This window comes from Anabrus simplex, chromosome 1 (genome assembly GCF_040414725.1).
Source record: "Anabrus simplex isolate iqAnaSimp1 chromosome 1, ASM4041472v1, whole genome shotgun sequence".
NCBI lineage: Eukaryota > Metazoa > Arthropoda > Insecta > Orthoptera > Tettigoniidae > Anabrus > Anabrus simplex.
Genome location: NC_090265.1, coordinates 1,746,261,616 through 1,746,285,169, shown reverse-complemented (window position 1 = coordinate 1,746,285,169; position 23,554 = coordinate 1,746,261,616). Strand labels below are relative to the sequence as shown.

The 23,554-nt window shown below is 37.8% G+C and overlaps 1 protein-coding gene across 2 annotated transcripts in view; it reads left to right on the top strand.

Annotated features, from left to right (window-relative positions):
* LOC136858733 (uncharacterized) overlaps nucleotides 1-23,554 on the top strand; it is a 184,637-nt gene that overhangs the window by 20,274 nt on the left and 140,809 nt on the right. Inside the window, exons 2-3 of one of the 2 annotated variants that reach the window (XM_067138482.2) lie at nucleotides 631-868; nucleotides 7,239-7,742. In XM_067138482.2, the coding sequence (XP_066994583.2) occupies nucleotides 631-868; nucleotides 7,239-7,742 (742 nt within the window). The remainder of the gene's footprint in view (nucleotides 1-630; nucleotides 869-7,238; nucleotides 7,743-23,554) is intronic. The other variant, XM_067138483.2, reaches the window with a different exon arrangement.

Genomic DNA, 23,554 nt, shown 5'->3' with positions numbered 1-23,554 from the left:
TTAAATGTAAGTTGGGTAGTTACTGTACTGTTTTAAGAATTTTGTATCTCACAAATGTTTCTCTATTTGGATTAAAGATCATTTTTTAAAATCTGTATTAAATCTACAAATTTTCTAGTTCTGGGGAAGAAATCATAACATTGTATTTAGATCCGAATCTTTCATGATACTTTCTCTTGATATAAAGGAAATCCTTAGCTTAGAAGATTGAGTTTCTATTCGTACTTCATATAGAGCATTCGTTTATAAAATGAAAATAGGAATGAAAATGTATATATTTTCCATCATCTAGTTCTGCTGTATTACATAATTTAACATTTTAAATTACTTTATCACCGGACGAATTGGCCGTGCAGTTAGGAGCACGGCGCTGTGAGCTTGCATCTGGGAGATAGTGGGTTCGAATCCCACTGTCGTCAGCCCTGAAGATGGTTTTCCATGGTTTCCCATTTTCACACCAGGCAAATGCTGGGTCTGTACCTTAATTAAGGCCACGGCTGCTTCCTTCTCATTCCTAGGCCTTTCCTATCCCATCGTCGCCATAAGACCTATTTGTGTCGGTGCGACGTAAAGCAAACTAGCAAAAAAAAAAAATTACTGTATCAATCATTTGAGAATTTTTATTTTCAGAAGATAGTTTCAACTCACCAAAACTGGAATGACTGGGACAAAATATCTCAGGCAATGTTGGAGTTTCATGGAAAATTGAAATCCTACCACCGTTTGGGAAAATCAACCTTAGATTTATACTTGGTTTCTGTATATAACAATTTTTGCTGGGAGTGGCTAAAACCTTTGCCTATTCTCAACAACCATGGAAGCAATGTAGAGCATCTTCTTCAGATTATCATAGATTGTTTCTCCAAAGGTAAGACTTCAACATTCTCACGTTCTTGTAATGTTTTGAATTGGATCCTATTAAAATATTTTGAATATGTGGAAGGGGATTTTTTAAATAATTTTTTTTTTCTACATAAAAGAAAAATATTAAAGAAAAATCTTCCTTTGTTGCTAGGATGCGTAGAGAAACACAAGGAGGAGGTGCCCATGATTTCCTTCTCTTTCACAATTTTCACGCACTTAACATCATTACTGGTGGAGTAAGATGTTTGAGGGCACTTCACTCTTATTGAGACAGTTCTACAATGTTCAGTTATCAGACATGGAGAAAATTTTTGTGCAGCATTGAAAGGAGCCATTTTTGTTGAAGCACTTTCTGCAAGAGTTAGCCTAATTGGATATCTTCCAATTGGTTGTCCAGGGACAAATAAGTAAAAGTAGTTAAATTACTTGTAACAATTACATTCTTAGTAATTTTTACTTGTAATTTAATTCTTGAAATAAAATTATAATTCTTACATTGCAGTAGTTGATATATATCCCATGGAAGCAGAAATGAAAAAATAATGATGATGGTGAAGAAGATAACCTTTTAAATTCTACTGCAGTAGAACAAGTAGCTTCACTGCTGCTGGATGAGGTACTTTTTTTTTTTTAAATCTCTCCAGTACTTTGAAAGACATCACACTTATCCCAATGATGTTCTTAAAATTAAACAGAGGTTTTTTTTTTTGGTTTTTTTCTTTCTTTTACAATCTGGTTTACGGCGCACCAACACAGATAGGTCTTATGGCGACGATGTGATAGGAAAGGGCTAGGAGTGGGAAGTAAGCGACCATGGCCTTAATTAAGGTACAGCTCCAGCATTTGCCTGGTGTGAAAATGGGAAACCAAGGAAAACCATCTGCAGGGCTGCCGTCATTGGGGTTCAAACCCACTATCTCCCGAATGAAAGCTTATAAAACACAAGTATTCCTTCAAGTGTTCCTGTAAGACATCTCTTCAGTAAATACAAAGATGTACTTTCCTCCAAAAATATATATACAACAGTTGTTTCATGACATAACCTCACAAATAATGTGTGATTTATAGAATTTTAAGAAATATTTTTTTATTTGAAATGCTAAAAGTTGGTAAATTAAATAAAAAGGATGGGAAAAAATCATTTTGAAAGTTCCAAGGTAGATTCGTTGTATCCACAAAGATGCACACAAAATGCTGTCAGTTGTATACCCTATTTTATTCACAAATTATATTTACATCTTCTACATACACGCCCTAATAAGCCGCGTTCATAACAAAACACTACACAAATAATCAGAAGAAGACTGCAACAGATGCATGTCAACTACCAACCCAATAAAACCAGTTCACATACTTGACTTCAAACTCAAACACTCGGTTAACATGACTTCCACACAAGTTATTCAAAGATATGAGCTTCATTGATGTTTCTGTATTGAACTGAGATCACAGATATGAAATAGATATCCATTAGGTTTCACCTATTCAATACTAATTATGTGTTGATGTTACTAATAACTTTTTCGACACATAAAATGTCATCATCAGCCATAAAATGAATCACAAATTAATATATAAGCAAATATATAATAATCAAAACTATTGTGGATACATATTGAAATATGATCATTAAAAATCTTTAACCGTCCATTCATACCATGTGTTAAGGTTTCTAGTAGAATATGACACAACATATTTTCTAGCTCATTCAAGAGTTTCCAGTACCCTAGTTACAATGTAAAGAACTTTCTATAACTATCTAGTGCCAAAAATACGTTATTCTGGATATTACAGTGTGATGCACAATGTTACATTGCATTATACATTATATGTACAGGTAATAATAAATTATATATTATTAATTACATGTTGTTACATTAAATAAACTCTTATTAATATACATAACCTCACAAATAATATGATCGTGATTTATACCAAATAAAGTCCGAATATAATTACGTAAATAATAATAATAATACTAATGTAAATGGATGTAAATACTTCATAGCCATACCTCACAAATCAAATAATAATAATAATAATAATAATAATAATAATCGTAAAAAATACATACATACATTATTATTATAGACTGTTATGCCTTTCAGCATTCAGTCTGGAAGCCTCTGTGAATTTACTAATCGTCGCCACAATCCTCGATTTGCAACTAGTGTTGTGGCCTCATTTAGTTCTATACCCTGTTATCTTTAAATTGTTAGAAACCGAGTCTAACCATCATCGTCTTGGTCTCCCTCTACTTCTCTTACCCTCCATAATAGAGTCCATTATTCTCCTAGGTAACCTATCCTCCTCCATTCGCCTCACATGACCCCACCACCGAAGCCGGTTTATGCGTATAGCTTCATCCATCGAGTTCATTTGTAAATGAGCCTTTATCTCCTCATTCCAAGTACCCTCCTGCCATTGTTCCCACCTGTTTGTACCAGCAATCATTCTTGCTACTTTCATGTCTGTTACTTCTAACTTATGAATAAGATATCCTGAGTCCACCCAGCTTTTGCTCCCGTAAAGCAAAGTAGGTCTGAAAACAGACCGATGGAAAGATAGTTTCGTCTAGGAGCTGACTTCCTTCTTATAGAATACTGCTGATCGCAACTGCAAGCTCACTGCGATAGCTTTACTACACCTTGATTCAATCTCCCTTACTATATTACCATCCTGGGAGAACACACAACCTAAATACTTGAAATTGTCGACCTGTTCTAGCTTTGTATCATCAATCTGACATTCAATTCTGTTGAATTTCTTATCTACTGACATCAATTTAGTCTTCGAGAGGCTAATTTTCATACCATACTCACTGCATCTATTTTCAAGTTCCAAGATATTAGACTGCATGCTTTTGGCACAACCTGCCATTAAGACCAAGTCGTCAGTGGATCTACCTTTAATTCCATAGTCCCCCAGTATGGCGAATATCTTTTCCCTCGGTACCCTGTCATATGCTTTCTCTAGATCTACGAAACATAAACACAACTGCCTATTCCTCTCGTAGCATTTTTCAGTTACCTGGTGCATACTGAAAATCTGATCCTGACAGCCTCTCTGTGGTCTGAAACAACACTGGTTTTCATCCAACTTTCTCTCAACGACTGATCGCACCCTCCCTTCCAAGATGCCAGTGAATACTTTGCCTGGTATACCGATCAATGAGATACGTTGATAATTGTTGCAATCCTTCCTGTTCCCTTGCTTATAGAGAGGTGCAATTTCTGCTTTTGTCCAATCTGAAGGTACCTTACTAACACTCCATGCTAATCTTATTACTCTATGAAATCATTTCATCCCTGCCTTCCCATTATGCTTCATCATTTCAGATCTAATTTATTCTATTTCAGCTGGTTTGTGACAATGAAGTTTATGTACCATCCTTTCCTCTTCCTCAAGCATAATTTCACCAACATCATTGTCCTCCTCCCCATGAGTTGTATTCCTGATGAACAGTCCTTCCCCACACTCTGCCCTTTCCTTTTTAACACATTCCTAACAGATTTCCCGAATACAAAGTTTATTATGATATAGTCCATTATGAATCTGGTGCCCCCACCGTCCCATGTTTTGCAGTGAATAGCCTTATGATTGAAGAATGTATTCGTAACTGCTAATCCCATACTAGGACAGCAGTCCAACAAATGCTTCCGATTCCTATTAGCTTCCATATCTTCCCCACATTTACCAATGACCCTTTTGTATCCAACTCTTGCATTGAAATTGCCTATTGGCACTATCCTGTCTTTGCTGATGACCCTGACTATGATGTCACTTAATGCTTCATAAAACTTTTCAACTTCATCCTCATCTGAACCCTCACAAGGTGAATACATTGAGACAGTTCTTGTCCTAATTCCTCCAAGTGCTGAAGCTACCCTCATCATTCACTCATGTACATACCAACAGAAACTGTGTTACGTGCAGGAGTATTCCTGATGAACAATCCCGCCCCACACTCTGTTTTTCCTTTTTACCACCTGTCAAGTACACTTTATAATCTCCTATATCTTCCTCATTATGTCCCCTTATCCAAATATCATTAATTCCTAGCACATCCAGATGCATCCTCTTTGCTGACTCAGCTTGTTCTGCTTGCTTTCTTCCATAAGCCCCATTAATATTGATAGCTCCCCAACGAATTCCATTTTGTTTGCCTGTTGTTTCCAAGGAGTCCCTTGACTGTCCTTGGAAGTGGCACTCCGTTACTCCCATAGGTCCAAGGCTTGTTTAAAACGTTCTGAGTGTACTTTGTGAAAATTGTATGAAGCAGGATGCTACCCTTACTTACACATAATCCAAGTGAGGATCTCTCCTCTAACGGGTTAGGGACCACTGGTGCAGTAGATTGTATAGTCCTGGTTGCCTGAGCCAGAGGAGGGCCATGACTTAGAATATGTCCGAGATGCTCACTTCGATTCCATAGCAACTGGTATCCTGACTCTCAGGGCCACTTAGTAGGCCATTCAGCCGTTGCCCATAGTTCACGAACTAGGGCGTGACTAAAGTAACCCACACCACGAACCACATACAAGAGTATTGAAAATATGTAATTCTCAATTCCGTAGTTTAGAATAAAGTTGCAGTTCGATGATTAATAAAGACACGTGTCAAGTTGAGCTGTACAGTCAAAGTAAATTTGCTGAAGGTAAAATTGTTACACCCTCAGAATAAGAAGAAAGCTGAATAAATACAGGAAAATGAAAGAAACAGAGGTAAAGATGCTTCCCCTACATATGATTTGATTCTATATATATATATATATATATATGTGTGTGTGTGTGTGTGTGTGTGTGTGTGTGTGTGTGCGTGTGTGTGTGTGTGTGAGATTTTTTCTAGGTTGATTTCTGTTCAATGTTCCATTACTTATTTTGAATGCTGCCATGTAACATAATTTTTTGAAATGTCGAGTGAGAGTGATGATGTTAATAATAATAATAATAATAATAATAATAATAATAATTTTAATTTTTTAGTCATTTTTTCTTGTAATCATTACTTTTCACAAAATGTAATTTTTACTTGTAATTTACTTCTTGAAGTAAAATTGTAACCATTACACTTTAGTAATCAATAAGCATCACTTTGTATGTTTCACAACTTTGGCCCCCCACCACTCGCAAGGCATCATGCCGGTGGTATAAAATCAAGGAGATGATGCTCACACTCGTTCATTTACTCACAGTTCATTGTGGTTGCTGGTTGAGATTTAGATAATCGTGTACTTCATGGTCGAGAACAGAACCAGACTATAAATGTGATGGTGAAGGTGTGGGAAGTTTTCATTCTGCTGTCAGACTGCACAGCCAAGAAGTTTGCGATAATAACCAAGCAACTTGGCCGTGTGGTAAGGGGCGCGCAGCTGTGAGCTTGCATATTGGAGATAGTGTGTTCCAACCCCACTGTCAGCAACCCTGGAGATGGTCGGTTTTCCATGGTTTCCCTATTTTCACACCAGGCGTATTCTGGGGCTGTACCTTAATTGAGGTCATAGCTGCTTCCTTTCCACTCCTAGTCCTTTCCTATCCCATCATCAACATCAGACCTATCTGTGTTGGTGCAATGTATAGCAACTTGTGGAAAAAAAAAAAAAAAGTTTGCGATAATGGGTTTAAGGAATTTCCATTCCCCTATTTGAATAAATATTTTGAATTACTTAGCCCTGAAATAATTGAAACACAAATGTGAGACATGTCGGCTTTGTTTGGGAGTGATTATTTTGGAAATGTGTTTAGTCTTACTTAGTGAAAATAGCTACTTTAAGTTTCTACTCTAAGCCGAGCTGAGTAGCTCCAACGGTAGAATGCTGGCCTTCTGAGCCCAACTTGGCAGGTTTGATCCTGGCTCAGTCCGGTGGTATTTGAAGGTGCTCAAATACGTCAGCCTCATGCTGGTATAGTTACTGGCATGTAAAAGAACTCCTGCAAGACAAAATTCCGGCACCCAGGCATATCCAAAAAACTCTGAAAGTAGTTAGATGGACGTAAAATCTAATAACATTATTATTATTCTCTATTCAAAAAAACACAAAAAGAAGTAATTTTTTCCTTGCAAACTTTAGGATCATTCCAGTCCCGTGTGAAAAAAAGTAATTGATTTCCTAAAATTCATGTTCTGTGATGTAATTTATAATTGAGTAACATATTTCTCAGGTAACTGTACTTCAGCACAGTTTCTTTACTTTGTACTTTTCCCATCAATGATTGTAAGTGAGGATTTGCACATATCCTAAGCTCTTAAAATAATAACATATTTTCAGAGACAGAATATTTACTTACTTCCTAGTTGGAAAATATTCTAAATTATCCTGTGTTCCAATTTTTGTCATTGTTTTCTAAGCATTAATGTCATTTATGTCTTTATAGTTTCTGAAATTTGCAAGCTGTCTCCCCTGAGTCAGTCATCTACTGAGAAGGTTGAGCTGTGTCTACATCTTATGAAGAGAACAAGTAGTTATGTTCTTCAGTTGGAAATCCGTCATGGTCTACAGCTGGTCGAAACTGTTATGCTGGCTCTGTTGGTTTTGTTGGAATCCAAGAAAATTGACTCTACCTTAACTGATCTGTGTATGTTGGTGATGAGTAATATTCATGAAACATGGGACATTATTGAAAAGAAACTGAAAAAATATGACTGGAATGAAACCAGAGAAGAAAATACAAATCCTCAACTATTTAAATTTGGATTCCAGCAGTTGAATGATTTTGTTCAAAATTCTAACCCTCAGTTGGTGTATGATAATGTCTGCATTTTGGGGAGTTTAGTATTTGTACATCTTGGTGCAATGGAAAAGAGTCTTGGATTCTTTCATATTTCCACAGAACGACATAAAGATGTGCAGTGCCAGTTCCTGTGGCATTACATGCAAGGTGAGTGCAGTTGCGTTGTATATGCTACCATTATTATTTACCAGAGGCTATGTATTTCCCGTCATTTCTTTATAATTTTTAGTATGCAATTATATGTATCACTTTTGCTATTAGTTTCCTTACTTGATGGTGTTGAGCATTTCTGAGTAATAAGACACGGTCACAATGCCCTTGAACGTGAGTAAGGGTTTCATCTTTTGGGCATATCTGCACCAGGAACTATCCAAGGATCGACTGGAAACTACTCTTACTGCCACAACATTCATAGGTAGACTTGTTGGCAATCCAGTTATTGGTGACCTCACTGTATAATTCGATCCCTTTGCCCTTTACTCCCTCTGACAAAGTTTTTCTCTTAGGTTTCTAGCAGCTGATTTATGATTATCTGTTGGGCAGGGGAGATCTAGATGATTACATGTTTCTGTAAGTTCTTCTTCTAGAAGCCTTAAAGTATTCACATGGGGATTATTACAGATCAATAAACTAATAATAATAACTAGTGGACTCGCGCTGCTCCGCAGCATTCCTTATAAACAGGTCAGATAGCTCGTCTTTATATGCCTGTCATAGTCATGTTGTTTTGCCTGCCCTTTTCAGGAGTTTTATGAACATTTAATACTGGTACATAATAACTGATTCATTCGTTATGTAGGTTATAACACTTCTTTCCATACAATATTCACTGTGCTTCGACCATTTGGGCGTATCTTGATCTTAACATTTGCCAACGATCTTGCCGAGATTGTGCAACGTACAATTGGCTGTGACTGAATAGGGGAGAGTCCTACAGTACCGGCCGGCTTGCAGTACCGGCCATTGTTAGTTCTCGTTTTAGGTGCCATATGGCAGTAGCTTACTGGTGGCATATGAGGGATGCTACATTCCCGCGTGTCATACTTTGGGGGTTTTGTTTAGCGTTAAGTCTTGTATGAGATGTGAGTGTTGTACATTGGATGGCTTACGATCGCGTGCGAAAATTTATTTTCAAGCCCCAGGTACTCCATTTCCAGGTAAGCTGTTGATTTTGTTTTTACTTATATATTATATACATTCCTTGAGGACGCTATAGTTGGTAAGAGTTTCACGATATCGTCTGTTAAACAATATCCAGCTGGGGAAGTTCCTTCACGTGAGTATCGTACAGTACCGGCCAACCATATGTCTTCCAGTACCGGCCAATAGGACTTTTGAATAAATAAGATGATATCCACTTCTTATCACTTCTCATAGTGAAATGACAGAGAAATGGGTAAAGTACAATGAAAGTGGATCGAGGATGGGATGAAGATGGCACTGAACTACATTATTTCTAACAAAATGACTGCAGGGCAAGCTGCTGAGGCTTTTTGTGCGCCAAGAAGGACGTTAGGAGATCATCTGAGAGCACGTAGAGTGGGTGTGGCAGATGGGAAGAATTAAGAAAATCCTTTTATTATGATATGTAAAATCAGTTGGTTACTTATATAAAGGATCTAGAAAATCTTCATGTCAGGAAAAAAATATGTACAATTAGCATTCGCTTTGGCCGAGCATTCAAAAGTACCTCACCAATTCAACAAAGAAAACAAAACTGCCGGAAAGCAGTTTTATTATGATTATTATGTAAATACTAAGGAAATGGAAGAAGACACATCATGCATTATTTGTTGTGAATCATTGGATCAAGAATGGGTGCAGTGTACCAAATGCAAAGACTGGTGGCCGGTACTGGAAGAAGATTTTTGTAGTCCTTGGAAATTAAGCTTTGTTGTATTTTAAAATATTATTAACGTTTGGTAATATTTTATGGAAATCACACCCTTACATTGAAAAAGCATTTAGTAAAGTACAAGATTACTGTATGAAAATCTCATACCGTAGAGCATTTTATTTTTTATAAGGGAAAAAGTTAAGGTGGCCGGTACTGTAGGACTCTCCCCTACTGGTTCGGGTAAGTAGACACCCACTTGTTCAAGAGTTTGTCCCTGCGCTTTATTACTGGTAATGGTCATACGGAAGGCTAGTCAACTTCATACCTTACTGTCTGTGTGTACGTCGATGTTTTCTATTAGCAGCATATAAGTTATTAGGAAAGTTCTGCCATTTGTTGAATACATTTGAAAGCTGGGGAAGGTCAGAGAATCAAAGAGTATATAGCACATAACAATATTCTACCAAGATTGGAGGAAGTGTGTATTCTGGCTTGACAGGTGGTAATCAAACATGGCTGCATGCAATGGCATTATTAAGGATGAAAATTACAGAATTAGATGAAAATATTAATGAAAGTGTTAGTCGCTTAGCAACCTGCTAGTGGTGGTGGTGGTGATTATTGTTTTAAGAGGAAGTACAACTAGCAGCCATCCTCTATATAACACTACTCAGAGAGAAAAAATGGAAGGGATCCAACACTTCGAAAAACGAAGATATTGGCCAAAGGTTGGCAAGAGCCACAAAGGGCGTGAAAATAAAAGACTCTCTAGGCTTCAAGTGCTCTAATACCATCAGAGTCAGAAGAGAACAAGAGTTGACTGAGGGAGGTTGGATAGATAGATGAAATTGAGGAGCTTGGCACAAGTAAGTGGAAGCAGTGCCAGGACTCAGCTGAGGGCCCAGTGGTCGCCAACCCACGCTCCCAAGCTAAGAGTCCCTGGGACCCCTTTTAGTCACCCCTTACGACAGGCAGGGGATACCATGGGTATTATTCTACCGGTCCCACCCACAGGCATGTAGCAACCTGCTAAGTACAAAATGTATTGCGGGCTAGAGTAAGCCTCGCCTGCAATTATTGGAGTGATCATTTAATGATTTGATGTTATGATTACTCAAAGTTGGCTGAGCTGTCAATGTCTCATGATTCACCGGCAGGTAATTCCAGAGAGAATAAAATAAAAACGAAGCAAAGCGGTTCAGTAGAACAGACGAATGGATTTGTCAAAGCTGTTTTTAGTAAACTCTTTTATTATATAGATTACACTTTGGAATGAAAGGCTCCCAAGATGCTCGTACCAGACCAAAACCTCTGAACTTCTTACCGGTATATATATCATCAGACTCTGTTATTTCCTACAACAATTGATGAATTTCATTGTTTCCATATTTGTGTTGACACTATCCAATTCTCGAATGAAAGGGTCCACCTGTTCAACACTTTATATTGCATTCTATATTAATAGGAATACATGTTTTGTCTCTTCTAGAGACATCTTCAGTTCCCTGAAAGATAGGCATAACATCACAAGGACAACACTTAGTATTATTACATATTTGTTTTTTAAGATATAATATGTATGGCTTTAATCTTGAGCATCAACTTGCAGTCTATGCACACACAGAGTGTAAGGATAACCTTAAAATTACTTATGTCGGGTATTCGGCCTAAAGGCTGGTTTGATTCTCCACACCTCCATCAACAGCTGTCATAGATAGCCTAGGCATCACTGAAGAGGCATACTAGAGAAGTGAGGAATGAGGTAGTTCCCCGTTGCTTTCCTCACCAAGCCAGAAGTTGCTATTGCATATCAGTCTGCCAAGCCCACTGAAATACATGCATCAACGGACACTATGAGCGATATTTTCACACCATTCATAACAGGGACTGGCTGCATAACGAATGGTATTACTAGCATTGCTAATACCTCAGTAACTTTCATATTGTCAAAGCCAAAGATGAGACTGAGACAGATCAATGAAAGTAAGAAAATTATTCTGGCCCATACCAGAAGACACAGTGCACAGTAAACACTACATTTCACCAGCAAAGGTGGATGATACAGTTTTTAAATTATATCTTGAGAACCAAGCGTACAGTCTATATGAACACACATTTACAATTTAGAATTAGAATCTTATATATCCAGTCAGATACCGTTAAAATGATTTATAGCAATTCAAGTTTAGGGATTGACTACATACATACATACATACATACATACATACATACATACATACATAATCATTATAGACTGTTATGCCTTTCAGCGTTCAGTCTGCAAGCCTCTGAGGATTTACTAAACGTTGCCACAATCCTCGATTTGCAACTAGTGTTGTGGCCTCATTTAGTTCTATACCTCTTATATTTAAATCATTAGAAACCGAGTCTAACCATCGTCGTCTTGGTCTCCCTCTACTTCTCTTACCCTCCATAGCAGAGTCCATTATTCTCCTAGGTAACCTATCCTCCTCCATTCGCCTCACATGACCCCACCACTGAAGCCGGTTTATGCATACAGCTTCATCCATCGAGTTCGTTCCTAAATTAGCCTTTATTTCCTCATTCCGAGTACCCTCCTGCCATTGTTCCCACCTGTTTGTACCAGCAATCATTCTTGCTACTTTCATGTCTGTTACTTCTAACTTATGAATAAGATATCCTGAGTCCACCCAGCTGTCACTCCCGTAAAGCAAAGTTGGTCTGAAAACAGACCGATGTAAAGATAGTTTCATCTGAGAGCTGACTTCCTTCTTACAGAATACTGCTGAACGCAACTGCGAGCTCACTGCATTAGCTTTGCTACACCTTGATTCAATCTCACTTACTATATTACCATCCTGGGAGAACACACAACCTAAATACTTGAAATTATCAACCTGTTCTAGCTTTGTATCACCAATCTGACATTCAGTTCTCTTGAATTTCTTACCTACTGACATCAATTTAGTCTTTGAGAGGCTAATTTTCATACCATACTCATTGCACCTATTTTCAAGTTCCAAGATATTAGACTGCAGGCTTTCGGCACAATCTGCCATTAAGACCAAGTCGTCAGCATAGGCCAAACTGCTTACTACATTTCCACCTAAGTGAATCCCTCCCTGCCATTTTATACCTTTCAGCAGATGATCCATGTAAACTACGAACAGCAAAGGTGAAAGATTACAGCCTTGTCTAACCCCTGCAAGTACCCTGAACCAAGAACTCATTCTACCATCAATTCTCACTGAAACCCAGTTGTCAACATAAATACCTTTGATTGATTTGAATAATCTACCTTTAATTCCATAGTCCCCCAGTATAGGGAACATCTTTTCCCTCGGTACCCTGTCATATGCTTTCTCTAGATCTATGAAACATAAACACAACTGCCTATTCTTCTCGTAGCATTTTGCAGTTACCTGGCGCATACTGAAAATCTGATCCTGACAGCCTCTCTGTGGTCTGAAACCACACTGGTTTTCATCCAACTTCCTCTCAACGACTGATCGCACCCTTCCTTCCAAGATGCCAGTTAATACTTTGCCTGGTATACTAATCAATGAGATACCTCGATAGTTGTTGCAATCCTTCCTGTTCCCTTGCTTATAGATAGGTGCAATTACTGCTTTTGTCCAATCTGAAGGTACCTTACCAACACTCCACGCTAATTTTACTACTCTTTGAAGCCATTTCATCCCTGCCTTCCCACTATACTTCACCATTTCAGGTCTAATTTCATCTATTCCAGCTGCCTTATGACGATGGAGTTTATTTACCATCCTTTCCACTTCCTCAAGCATAATTTCACCAACATCATTTTCCTCCTCCCCATGAGCTTGGCTGTTTGCAACACCACCAGGATGATTTCCTTTTACATTGAGATGATGTTCAAAATATTTCCTCCACCTCTCCAGTGATTCCCTGGGATCTATTATCAGTTCACCTGAATTACTCAAAACACTGATCGTTTCCTTTTTCCCTCCCTTCCTAAGATTCTTTATTACTGTCCAGAAAGGTTTCCCTGCTGCTTGACCTAGCCTTTCCAGGTTATTACCAAAATCTTCTCATGACTTCTTTTTGGATTCAACAACTATTTGTTTCGCTCTGTTTCTTACATCTACATACAAATCCCTGTCTGCCTCGGCCCTTGTTTGGAGCCATTTCTGATAAGCCTTCTTTTTACATTTACAGGCTGCTCTCACTTCATCATTCCACCAAGCTGTTCGCCTTTTCCCATCTTTACACACAGTTGTCCCTAGGCATTCCCTTGTTGTTTCTACTACAGCATCCCTGTATGCCACCCATTCACTTTCTATATCCTCAACCTGCTTACGGTCTATTGTTCGAAACTTCTCACTAATCATATCCATGTACTTCTGTCTAATTTCCTCGTCCTGGAGATTTTCTACTCTTATTCGTTTGCAGACAGATTTCACTTTATCTACCCTAGGCCTAGAGATACTTAGTTCACTACAGATCAGATAGTGGTCAAAAAATCTGTGAAAAACTTGTACAATCCTTACAGATTTCCTGAATTCAAAGTTTGTTAAGATATAGTCTGTTATGGATCTGGTACCCCTAGCTTTCCATGTGTAGCGGTGAATAGCCTTATGCTTGAAGAATGTATTCGTAACAGCTAAACCCATACTAGCACAGAAGTCCAGCAAACGCTTCCCTTTCCCATTAGCTTCCATATCTTCCCCTTATTTACCAATCACCCTTTCGTATCCTTCAGTTCTATTCCCAACTCTCGCATTGAAATTGCCCATTAGCACTATTCTGTCCTTGCTGTTGACCCTGACCACGATGTCACTCAATGCTTCATAAAACTTGTCAACTTCATCCTCATCTGCACCCTCACATGGTGAATACACGGACACAATTCTAGTCCTAATTCCTCCATCTGACAAATCTACCCACATTATTCGCTCATTTACGTGCCTAACTGAGAGTATGTTGCGTGCAATGGTATTCCTGATAAAGAGCCCTCCCTACCCCAGACTCTGCCCTTCCCTTTCTAACACCCATCAAGTACACTTTATAATCTCCTATCTCTTCCTCCTTATCTCACCTTACCCGAATATCACTTACTCCTAGCACATTCAGATGCATCCTCTTTGCTGACTCAGCAATTTCTACTTTCTTTCTTCCATAAGCCCCATTAATATTGATAGCTTCCCATCGAATTCCATTTCGTTCGCCAAGTTGTTTCCAAGGAGTCCCTCGCCTGTCAACTGGGAGTGGGACTCCGTTACTCCGATAGGTCCGAGGCTTGTTTAAAATGTTCTGAGCTTGGTAAATTCATGAAGCAGGATGCTACCGTACTTACACATAGTCCAAGTGAGGATCTCTCCTCTAACGGGTTATGGACCACCGGTGAATTGTATAGTCCTAGCCACCTGAGCACAAGGAGGGCCACAACTCAGAATATGTCCGAGATTCCCACTCTCATTCCATAGCAACTGGTATCCCGTCTCTCAGGACCACTTACTAGGCCACTCAGCCATTGCCCATAGTTCACGAACTAGGACGTGACTACAGTAACCCACAAACATGAACCATGGAATTGACTATGGTGTTAAAAATGTTCTTTAAAATGTTGAAGGGAAAACTCCTTCAGATGACCATTGCGTTTTTGTGGAACGTGTTGTAATCTGCTGAAAGTTCCAGTGTGTTGAGTAAAAATAAAAGAATATAAAAAGATGTCAATTATTGTGTGGATGAAAGTGAGGTCTTTCATGGATAAATTTAAAATATGTTACTCACTTCTTCGTTGTGGATATCCTCCAGATCAGTAGGCCAGTGTGAAGGAGAGCTAAGTTCAGGGAGGGACCCAGTTTCACTGAGAAACGTGGAACCCATCAACAGCATCTTAGGCAGAGAAGGAGACCTTCGGAATGGCGAAAATGGTGGATGCATCATCTCTGGGGAAAATTAGAAGAGGAAACCACTCTCTACTTTGTGGAGAAGAGGGATCTTGAAAGGCTAAGGAAGTAAACCCCGAAAAAAAATCCTCAGATGCGTTAGACGTAGCAGGTCAGCAGATGAGTACATTTGTACTTGCTCTCAACTATAATACAAGCCTTGGATGGAAGTTTAAAAATGGAAATGGAACTGACAAGTCTCTGACTACAGTTGCACCGTACGATGGTAATGCTGATGTTCATGCAAGTTTTATCAGAGAACAAAACCTGATTTGAACAATAAATATTTTAACAATGAATGGGGAAAAAAATGAATTGATTGATTTAATTGAGAGACAAAAACTCAACATCCTGGGATTAAGTGAAGTAAATTGGAAAGGAAAAGGATTGAAGATACTAATAAAGGAGTACACCTTGTACTGAATGGGTAACAGTAAAGAGAAAAGAAATGGAGTGGGATTTGTAGTGAAACAGAATGTTGAACCAATAGCTGAAGTTGAGTATGTAAATGAAAGAATTATAATAATGCACATACATGTAAACAAGGAACTATTGAAGATAGTACAGGTGTATGCTCCACAGACAGGATGTAGCGTGGGAGAAAAAGATGATTTCATCAATGAACCGGAAACACATATTGTTGAGGATGGATCATGATAATGGAAGATATGAATGCTCATGTGTAGGGTTACCAGATGACAACGGCTCAAACGCAGGACCCTTGAGTTCAAAAAGCAGGACAAAACCAGGACAGCATTAAAATTGCTTATATTTTTTATTAAAACCATTTATTTAGCATACCTTATTCATATTGCTTGGTCACAAGTGAAGTCTCAAAAGCAGGAATGTCACTGACACCTTATTCATGTTGATTGTACTTAATATACCAAATATAAATGGTCCCTTATTGGACATTATAAATTTTCCAGCTAACTCATTCCTGGCTGTCAGCGTTTCGCCCCCGTGTGCTAGGTTGGGCTCGTCAGTTGGTATCTAGCACACCTACCAAGACGCATGTCTAGTGCATACCGTGGAGGCCACAAATATTTCAGATTTCCTATGGGAATCAACATCTATATCATTTGATGGCCAAGCAGGCATCAATTTTTGGTAGTGAGACAAAGTCTCTCATAGTGCATTGGCACTGCCGGTGGCTTCAAGTAGCCTACGCAGTGGCCTCCACGGTATGCACTAGCCATGCATCTTGGTAGGTGTGCTAGGTACCAACTGACGAGCCCAACCTAGCACACGGGTGTGAAATGCTGGCAACCAGGAATGAGTTAGCTGGAAAATTTATAATGTCCGATAACGGACCATTTATATTGGTATTATAAATTTACTCATTCGGGACAAATATTTTAGATTCCCTATGGGAATCAACATCTATATCAATTGATTGTACTTATCGGAGCTACTTATTTTATTGAGCAACTCCTTATTGTCTTTTAAATAGTCATAAAACTGGTTACAAGTGAAGTCTTTCATGTTGAATTTCACTGACACCAACCATTTCACAGAATCAACACTTAACCTATTTCCTTCTTTGGTCCACTGTGCATTTATTAAAGAAAAAATTCTTTCTATGTTGGCATTATGTGCAGGAATTGCAAAATACACTTCTGCCAATTTCAGTAGCTCGGAGGAACATGTAATATTGACACTATTTAGAAAACTAGCCCATTTTTTATGGACTGGTTCCTTCAAGAAATTTTGATTCTGCTTTTGCACTTCAACATACTCTTGAAGATTTACAAACTGGTCAAATAATCTAACATCATCAATGTGTACACCTTTAGCACTAAGATATTTAACAGTATGTTCAAGGTCAGTCCAGTTGAAATCTGAAGTTAAGGTCATCCATTTAAAAGTACTGAATTCTTCAAGTAGTTGTAACCGTTTTCCAAGGTACTCCATACATGCATTATATACATCATGGAATTCTTTCATGAAGGAATCACTGTCTTCCTGCAGCCCTTCCTTCTTTAAAGTTTTCATCATTTCTTTCACTTTCATAGGAACAAAATTATTTGAAAAACGAGCTTGTAAAATGCCAACAGTTTCTTCAAGTGCCTGTTCCACTTCAATGATGGAATTATTCTCCTTTTCAACATGAAGAATGTTCTCTTGAAAGACTGACTTTAAAGACTGGCAAAATATTAAATACATTTCACTTAACTTATTGGTGAAAAACTTGTTCAAAATTGTTGGCGGGTTATCCACAGATAGAAAATAAGACCGAAGTGCTGGATACAGTTCAAGCATCCTTTCAACAGCTGGAAAAAGTTGCAACCAACAAGTCTTTGTATGCTTCAATAGGAATTTGTAATTCACATCAACAAATTCAAAAAAAAATTTCATCTCTTCATTCCTTATGGTGAATGTAGAAAAGTAGTTGAACGCTTTTAACCCAGTGCTTTCAACATCATTCGAACACAATTATGCAACATGTGTGCTGGGTAGCCTACTCCAATCAAGGTTTCATTAAGCTGAGATTTGAGGTTAGAAAATACATTATTATCTCCTCTTCTTTTCAGGCCACCAACATTCGTATTGCAGTTATCTCCTCCAAAAGCAATGCACTTCTCCGAAATTCCATTTTGTTGCAGGACATCTAACACCACTGAAGAGATTGTTGCAGCTTTTTCATTACTAACACTGTGCAGGTCAATTAACTTTTCTTGCAGCCCTCCATTCCTGTAGCCGAATTACTGCATGAGCACAGGAAACAGTTACATATTCCCATGATTGCTGCCATCCGTACAAACACCAATGTATGATACGTCTTTGACTTGTTTAATGGCACTTTCTACACAGTGAGGTCCAAGTACATTTTTGACAATGGCTTCAGACTTTGTATGAACACAGTGAATATTTTTCCCTATTTCAGAATCAGGAAATAATTTAGATGGAAGCTTAGACATACAATCCATAGTTTTGTAGCTTCCATGATGAACAGCATTGTGGTACACAAGAACTCCCTCCGCAGCAATCACATTTTCGTTTAGTGATGTGTTCTTTTTGAAAAATGTTAACACATTATTTGAAGTTGAAGTTGATGCACTTTGAACATTAGCTTTATGTTTGCCCGTTGTATGTGACTTTCTAAATCCATATCTCCACGATTAGCCACAGAAACATATGTTCCTGGTTTACATACTAGACACATGGCTTCTTCGTCGGTGCAGCCCTTTTGGAAGCAGTTACATCTTTTCTCCAATTCAGCAGTGAACTTACACTTACACTTTCTTTTCCCCATAATACATTTAACGTACCAACAGATCACAACAGATATTGTAGAGTAGATCACAAGGATTGTGGCACAACTAAGCAGCAATTATTTGTCTTTAGCTTCCGTTTACGTATGCTATCGCCAACTTCGACTATCGACTTTGACCTGCGATAATATACTAGTCAAAGACTACAGGAATTTAAAAAGTTCAAGCTGCAGCTGAAGTCAAAGGTTATAGAATAAGAGAGTCTAAGTTTATGAAAATGGGTTTCTAGTTGGAAAAAGTTAATTTTAACATTATTAGACAAAAATACGGACAATCAGCAAATAATTAAAAAATAAATACGGATGCCAGGACAGACGCTAAAAATAAGGACATGTCCTGGTAAATACAGATGTCTGGTAACCCTACTCATGTGGGAACTGATAAAATGGGATATGAGAATGTTCTGGGCACACATAGGTATGTAATAGACAAGAAAAATGTTCCACTGATCAATACATTTATTGTGAATGAATTATTGCACTAGTATCAGTTTCGGCCTACCTTGGCCATCATCAGCTAGCACATAAATTTACAGTCATTAGACAAAATTACAAAGATGCTACGTTAGAGCATCCGGATGTCTAATGAAAAATGGAAGTAAAATATATTGCAGTATGTTGCGTTAAAATATCTCTGATTAAAAGTGGTGATGGTTATAATAAACTAAAACCTATTGATTGAGCATGGACATGAGTACATAAACACATCAAAACACATATGCCACATCATAAGACACTAAAAATATAGCATATTAAACACATTAAAACATGGTATATTTTAAAAACGTCTATTAAAATTTGAGTTCATGTTGCGTTTCGTTCATTCTTCAATCCTCTTGTAGTTCTTGTGTTGATTAAGTTGTATTAGGTGAATATCGAGAATGTTCTATGGCTGATATACTTTGTATTGGTATGTTATAAGAACTCTTGTCATTAAAATTTGAAAATTGAGTACTGTGCAATTCAACTGTTGATGTAGTCGGGTAAGATTTATATATACAGCAAGATAGGGTTTAATTTTAGAGCAGTTGGTGGTGACACCTCTCTCGTCTATGCACGTTATATGGTTGTTATTGTTGTTGCTGTGGAGGTTGTGTACTGATATGTTTGGAGATTTGTTGTGTTCTGCTACGAGTACGTCTGGGGCTCATGTTAGCTGTGTTTTAATGTGTTTAATGTGCTATATTTTTAGTATCTTATGATGTGGCATATGTGTTTTGATGTGTTTATGTACTCATGTCCATGCTCAATCAATAGGTTTTAGTTTATTATAACCATCACCACTTTTAATCAGAGATATTTTAACGCAACATACTGCAATATATTTTACATCCATTTTTCATTAGACATCCGGATGCTCTAACGTAACATCTTTGTAATTTTGTCTAATGACTGTAAATTTGTGTGCTAGCTGATGATGGCCAAGGTAGGCCAAAACCGATACTAGTGCAATAATTCATTCACAATAAATGTATTGATCAGTGGAACATTTTTCTTGTCTTCTTCTTCTTCTTCTTTTATGACCACATAGGATCACTTTAGTCAGTCCGTCGTTCAGGTCTCTTTGAAGGGATTGTTCGGGCTTTGCGGTCCTCCCAGTACTTCTTCAGACGCTCCGATCTTCGTGTCCTTTCCTCAGTTGAAAATGTGCGTGTTGTTGGTTTGTTTTGTGTAAGGGTAAAGCGGAGGTTTGTATTCTTGAGTTTTGTATTCAATTTTATCTTATTTTTGGTGTCTTCTGTTGTAAGGCCTATTTCCTTCAGATCCTCTCTTACTTCTCTGATCCATTTACATCCTGTTGTGGTATTTTTTGAGACGAGATTGTGTTGTACTAGTTGTTTCAGAAGTCTCGAGTCCTGCATCCTCATGATATGTCCAAAGAATCCCAGTCTCCTCTTACGCATAGTATCTGTAATGGGTTCTAGCTCTTTGTACACGACTTTGTTAGGTATTAACCGCCACTGTCCATCTTTCTGATATTTTTTGTTGATACAGGTTCTTCCAATCCTCCTTTCAATTTTCTGAAGTCTGTCAGTCTTTGATTGTTTATTCAGGTAAAAGAGTGTTTCTGCTGCATATGTAGCTTCCGGTTTTATAACTGTGTTGTAGTGTTTTATTTTTGTATTTATTGATAGACATTTCTTTCTGTAGATATCCCATGTTAATTTTTGTGCTTTAGCTAATCTATTTGTTCTTACTTGGATTGAGATTTTTTCATTTAAGTTATGTGTTATTACTTCTCCAAGATATTTAAACTGAGTTACTATTTTGATTTTATTACCATTTATGGTGACTTCTTTTAGCTGTGTTGGTTTTTGGGGCATAATTTCTGTTTTTTCAAATGATATTTTGAGGCCAATTTTATTTGCAATGTTTTGAAGTTCTGATATCTGGGTTTTTGCTTCTTTTATGTCCACTGCTAGTAATGCTAAATCGTCAGCAAAACCCAGGCAATTTGTTTTGATTTTTCGGCCAATCTTTATTTTGGGGGGACATTTTCTAAACCATTCCCTCATTACCATGTCTAGAGCACAGTTAAATAATAGTGGTGAGAGCCCATCTCCCTGCCGTAGTCCAGTTTTAATTTCAAATGTCTCTGATGTTTCACCCCTAAACTTCACTTTTGACTTGGTATTGGTGAGAGTCAATTTTATCATGTTTATTAATTTGGGGTGTAGTCCAAGGTGTCTTAAAATTTTAAACAGAGATTCTCTATGGATGCAATCATAAGCTTTCTTGAAATCTACAAATGTTATCACCATATCTCTGTTTCTTCTCCTGTTATAGTCCATTATCAACTTAAGACTCATGATCTGATCAGGACAGCTCCTCCAGGGTCTGAAACCTCCTTGATATTCTCCTAGTTCTTTCTCAAGTTGTAAACTTATCCTATTAAGGATGATTATTGAAAATATTTTGTATGTTATGTCTAGGAGAGAGATTCCCCTGTAGTTATTAGGGTCGGTTTTGTCCCCTTTTTTGTGCAGAGGATGAATGAGGGCTGTTGTCCAGTGTTCTGGTAGTTCTTCTTTAATCCAAATAGAGACAAGTTGTTGATGGAGGGCAACTTTTGCTGAGGTTCCTGCATATTTCCAGATTTCCGCAAAGGTCTGATCTTCTCCTGGCGCCTTGTAGTTTTTTAATTTATTCAGAGCTTGGTAGACTTCCTTTATTGTGGGGGGATTGATGTTTTCTGGTGATGTTTTTATCGGGGTGTTGGTGTCCAAATGAAGGAGTTCTGTAGGTTCCTCACAATTTAAAAGCTTGTTGAAATGTTTAGCCAGAATTTCTGCATTGTCTTTATTGTTATGGGCCAGCTTACCATCTTCATCCTTCATCAGTAGGGTCGGGGGTTCATATTTTTGGAGCTGCTTTCTGAAGGTTTTGTAGTAGTCCCTTGATTTAGTTTTACTGAACTGTTCTTCAATTAACTGCAGGGTGTCCTTATGATGTTGTCTTTTTATTCTTCTTAAGACTTGGGTAGTTTCTTTTCTCTGTTTTACTAGCTTTCTTGTCTATTACATTGAATCCAATCAATATGGAATATGAAACTTATAAATAATAACACATAGGTATGGTGATAGAAATGAAGATGGAGAGAAACTGTTGGACTTTTGTATCAGAAATAACTTGATAATAAAGAACACATGGTTTATGAAGAGGAATAGCCATAAGATCAGCTGATATAGTTGGGTAGGACAGTATGGAGCACTCATCGATTTTATAATAACGGACCGAGAATGGGGAAGATATATTATGAATACGAAGATAATCCTCAGTAAAAGTATGGAAGGTGATCATAGATTATTAATTGTGGAATTAAAACAAGTAAAAATCCCTAAAATTGTATTGAAGAAGAAACCAAAGATCAGGATTTGGGAATTGGAGGATAAAAAGGAAGTTGCCTAACACGGATATACGAAGTGGAGAAGCAGCTTGGGACAAATTAAGACAGATATTTGTGGAAACAGCAATTAATGTATGCGGAAAAACAAGAGTATCAGTAGTGATGAAGTGAATGTTTTGGTATTTGCAGATGATGTGTTGATTTGGGGGAAGGGAGAAAAGGAAGTACAAAGGAGACTGGACATATGGAATGAAAATCTGAAGGAGTTTGGAATTGTAATTAGTAAAAAAAAAACTGTAGTCATGCACTGTGGAAAAGAGAAAAAGAGAAGCCAAGTGAACATAGGAGGACGGTTAGAGAATGTAGAACAGTTTACATATCTGGGTAGCATTATTAATGGAAGTAATTAAATCAACCCTGAAATTAATAACAAAGTAAAGGTACTGCATTTTATCGTCAAATCAGAGAGCTTTTATGGGATGACAAAGTGCCCAAGAGAACAAAATTAACATTATATAAACAGTATTTCGTACCAGTTGTAACATACAGACTAGAAACACTGGTAACTAATAAGAGACAAGATAGTAAGATTCAAACAGTAGAAATGAAATTTTTTTAAGAACATCAGTTAAAAAGACAAGAAGAGATAGAATTCAAAATATTAAACTCAGAGAAGGGCTAAATATAGAACCGTTAGTACAAAAGATACAGAAAGCAAGACTGAGATGGTTCGGACATGTAAAATGAATAGGAAAGGAATGGGTAGCAAGAAGGGAATTGGAAAGAGGAGTTAAGGGAAAGAGACCAGTTGGAAGACCGAGAAGAAGGTGGATGGATCAGATTTGGAAGGACATTAGAGAAGCTGGATTGGATGTGGGAGAAGTAATGGAGTAGGAAAAGTGGAAGGACAGAAAGAAGTGAAGGAGACTTGTTAACCACACCTGGGCGACTGGAGTGGGACATTGATGATGATGTTGATGACTTCCCTGCTGTAACCTCCTGAAAGGCAATATGTGTGTCCTGTGTGTGGCACTCGTGATACTGGTAGTTGGTTAGGGAGGGGCCGAGTGACGTGTGGGCTGGAGGAGTGTT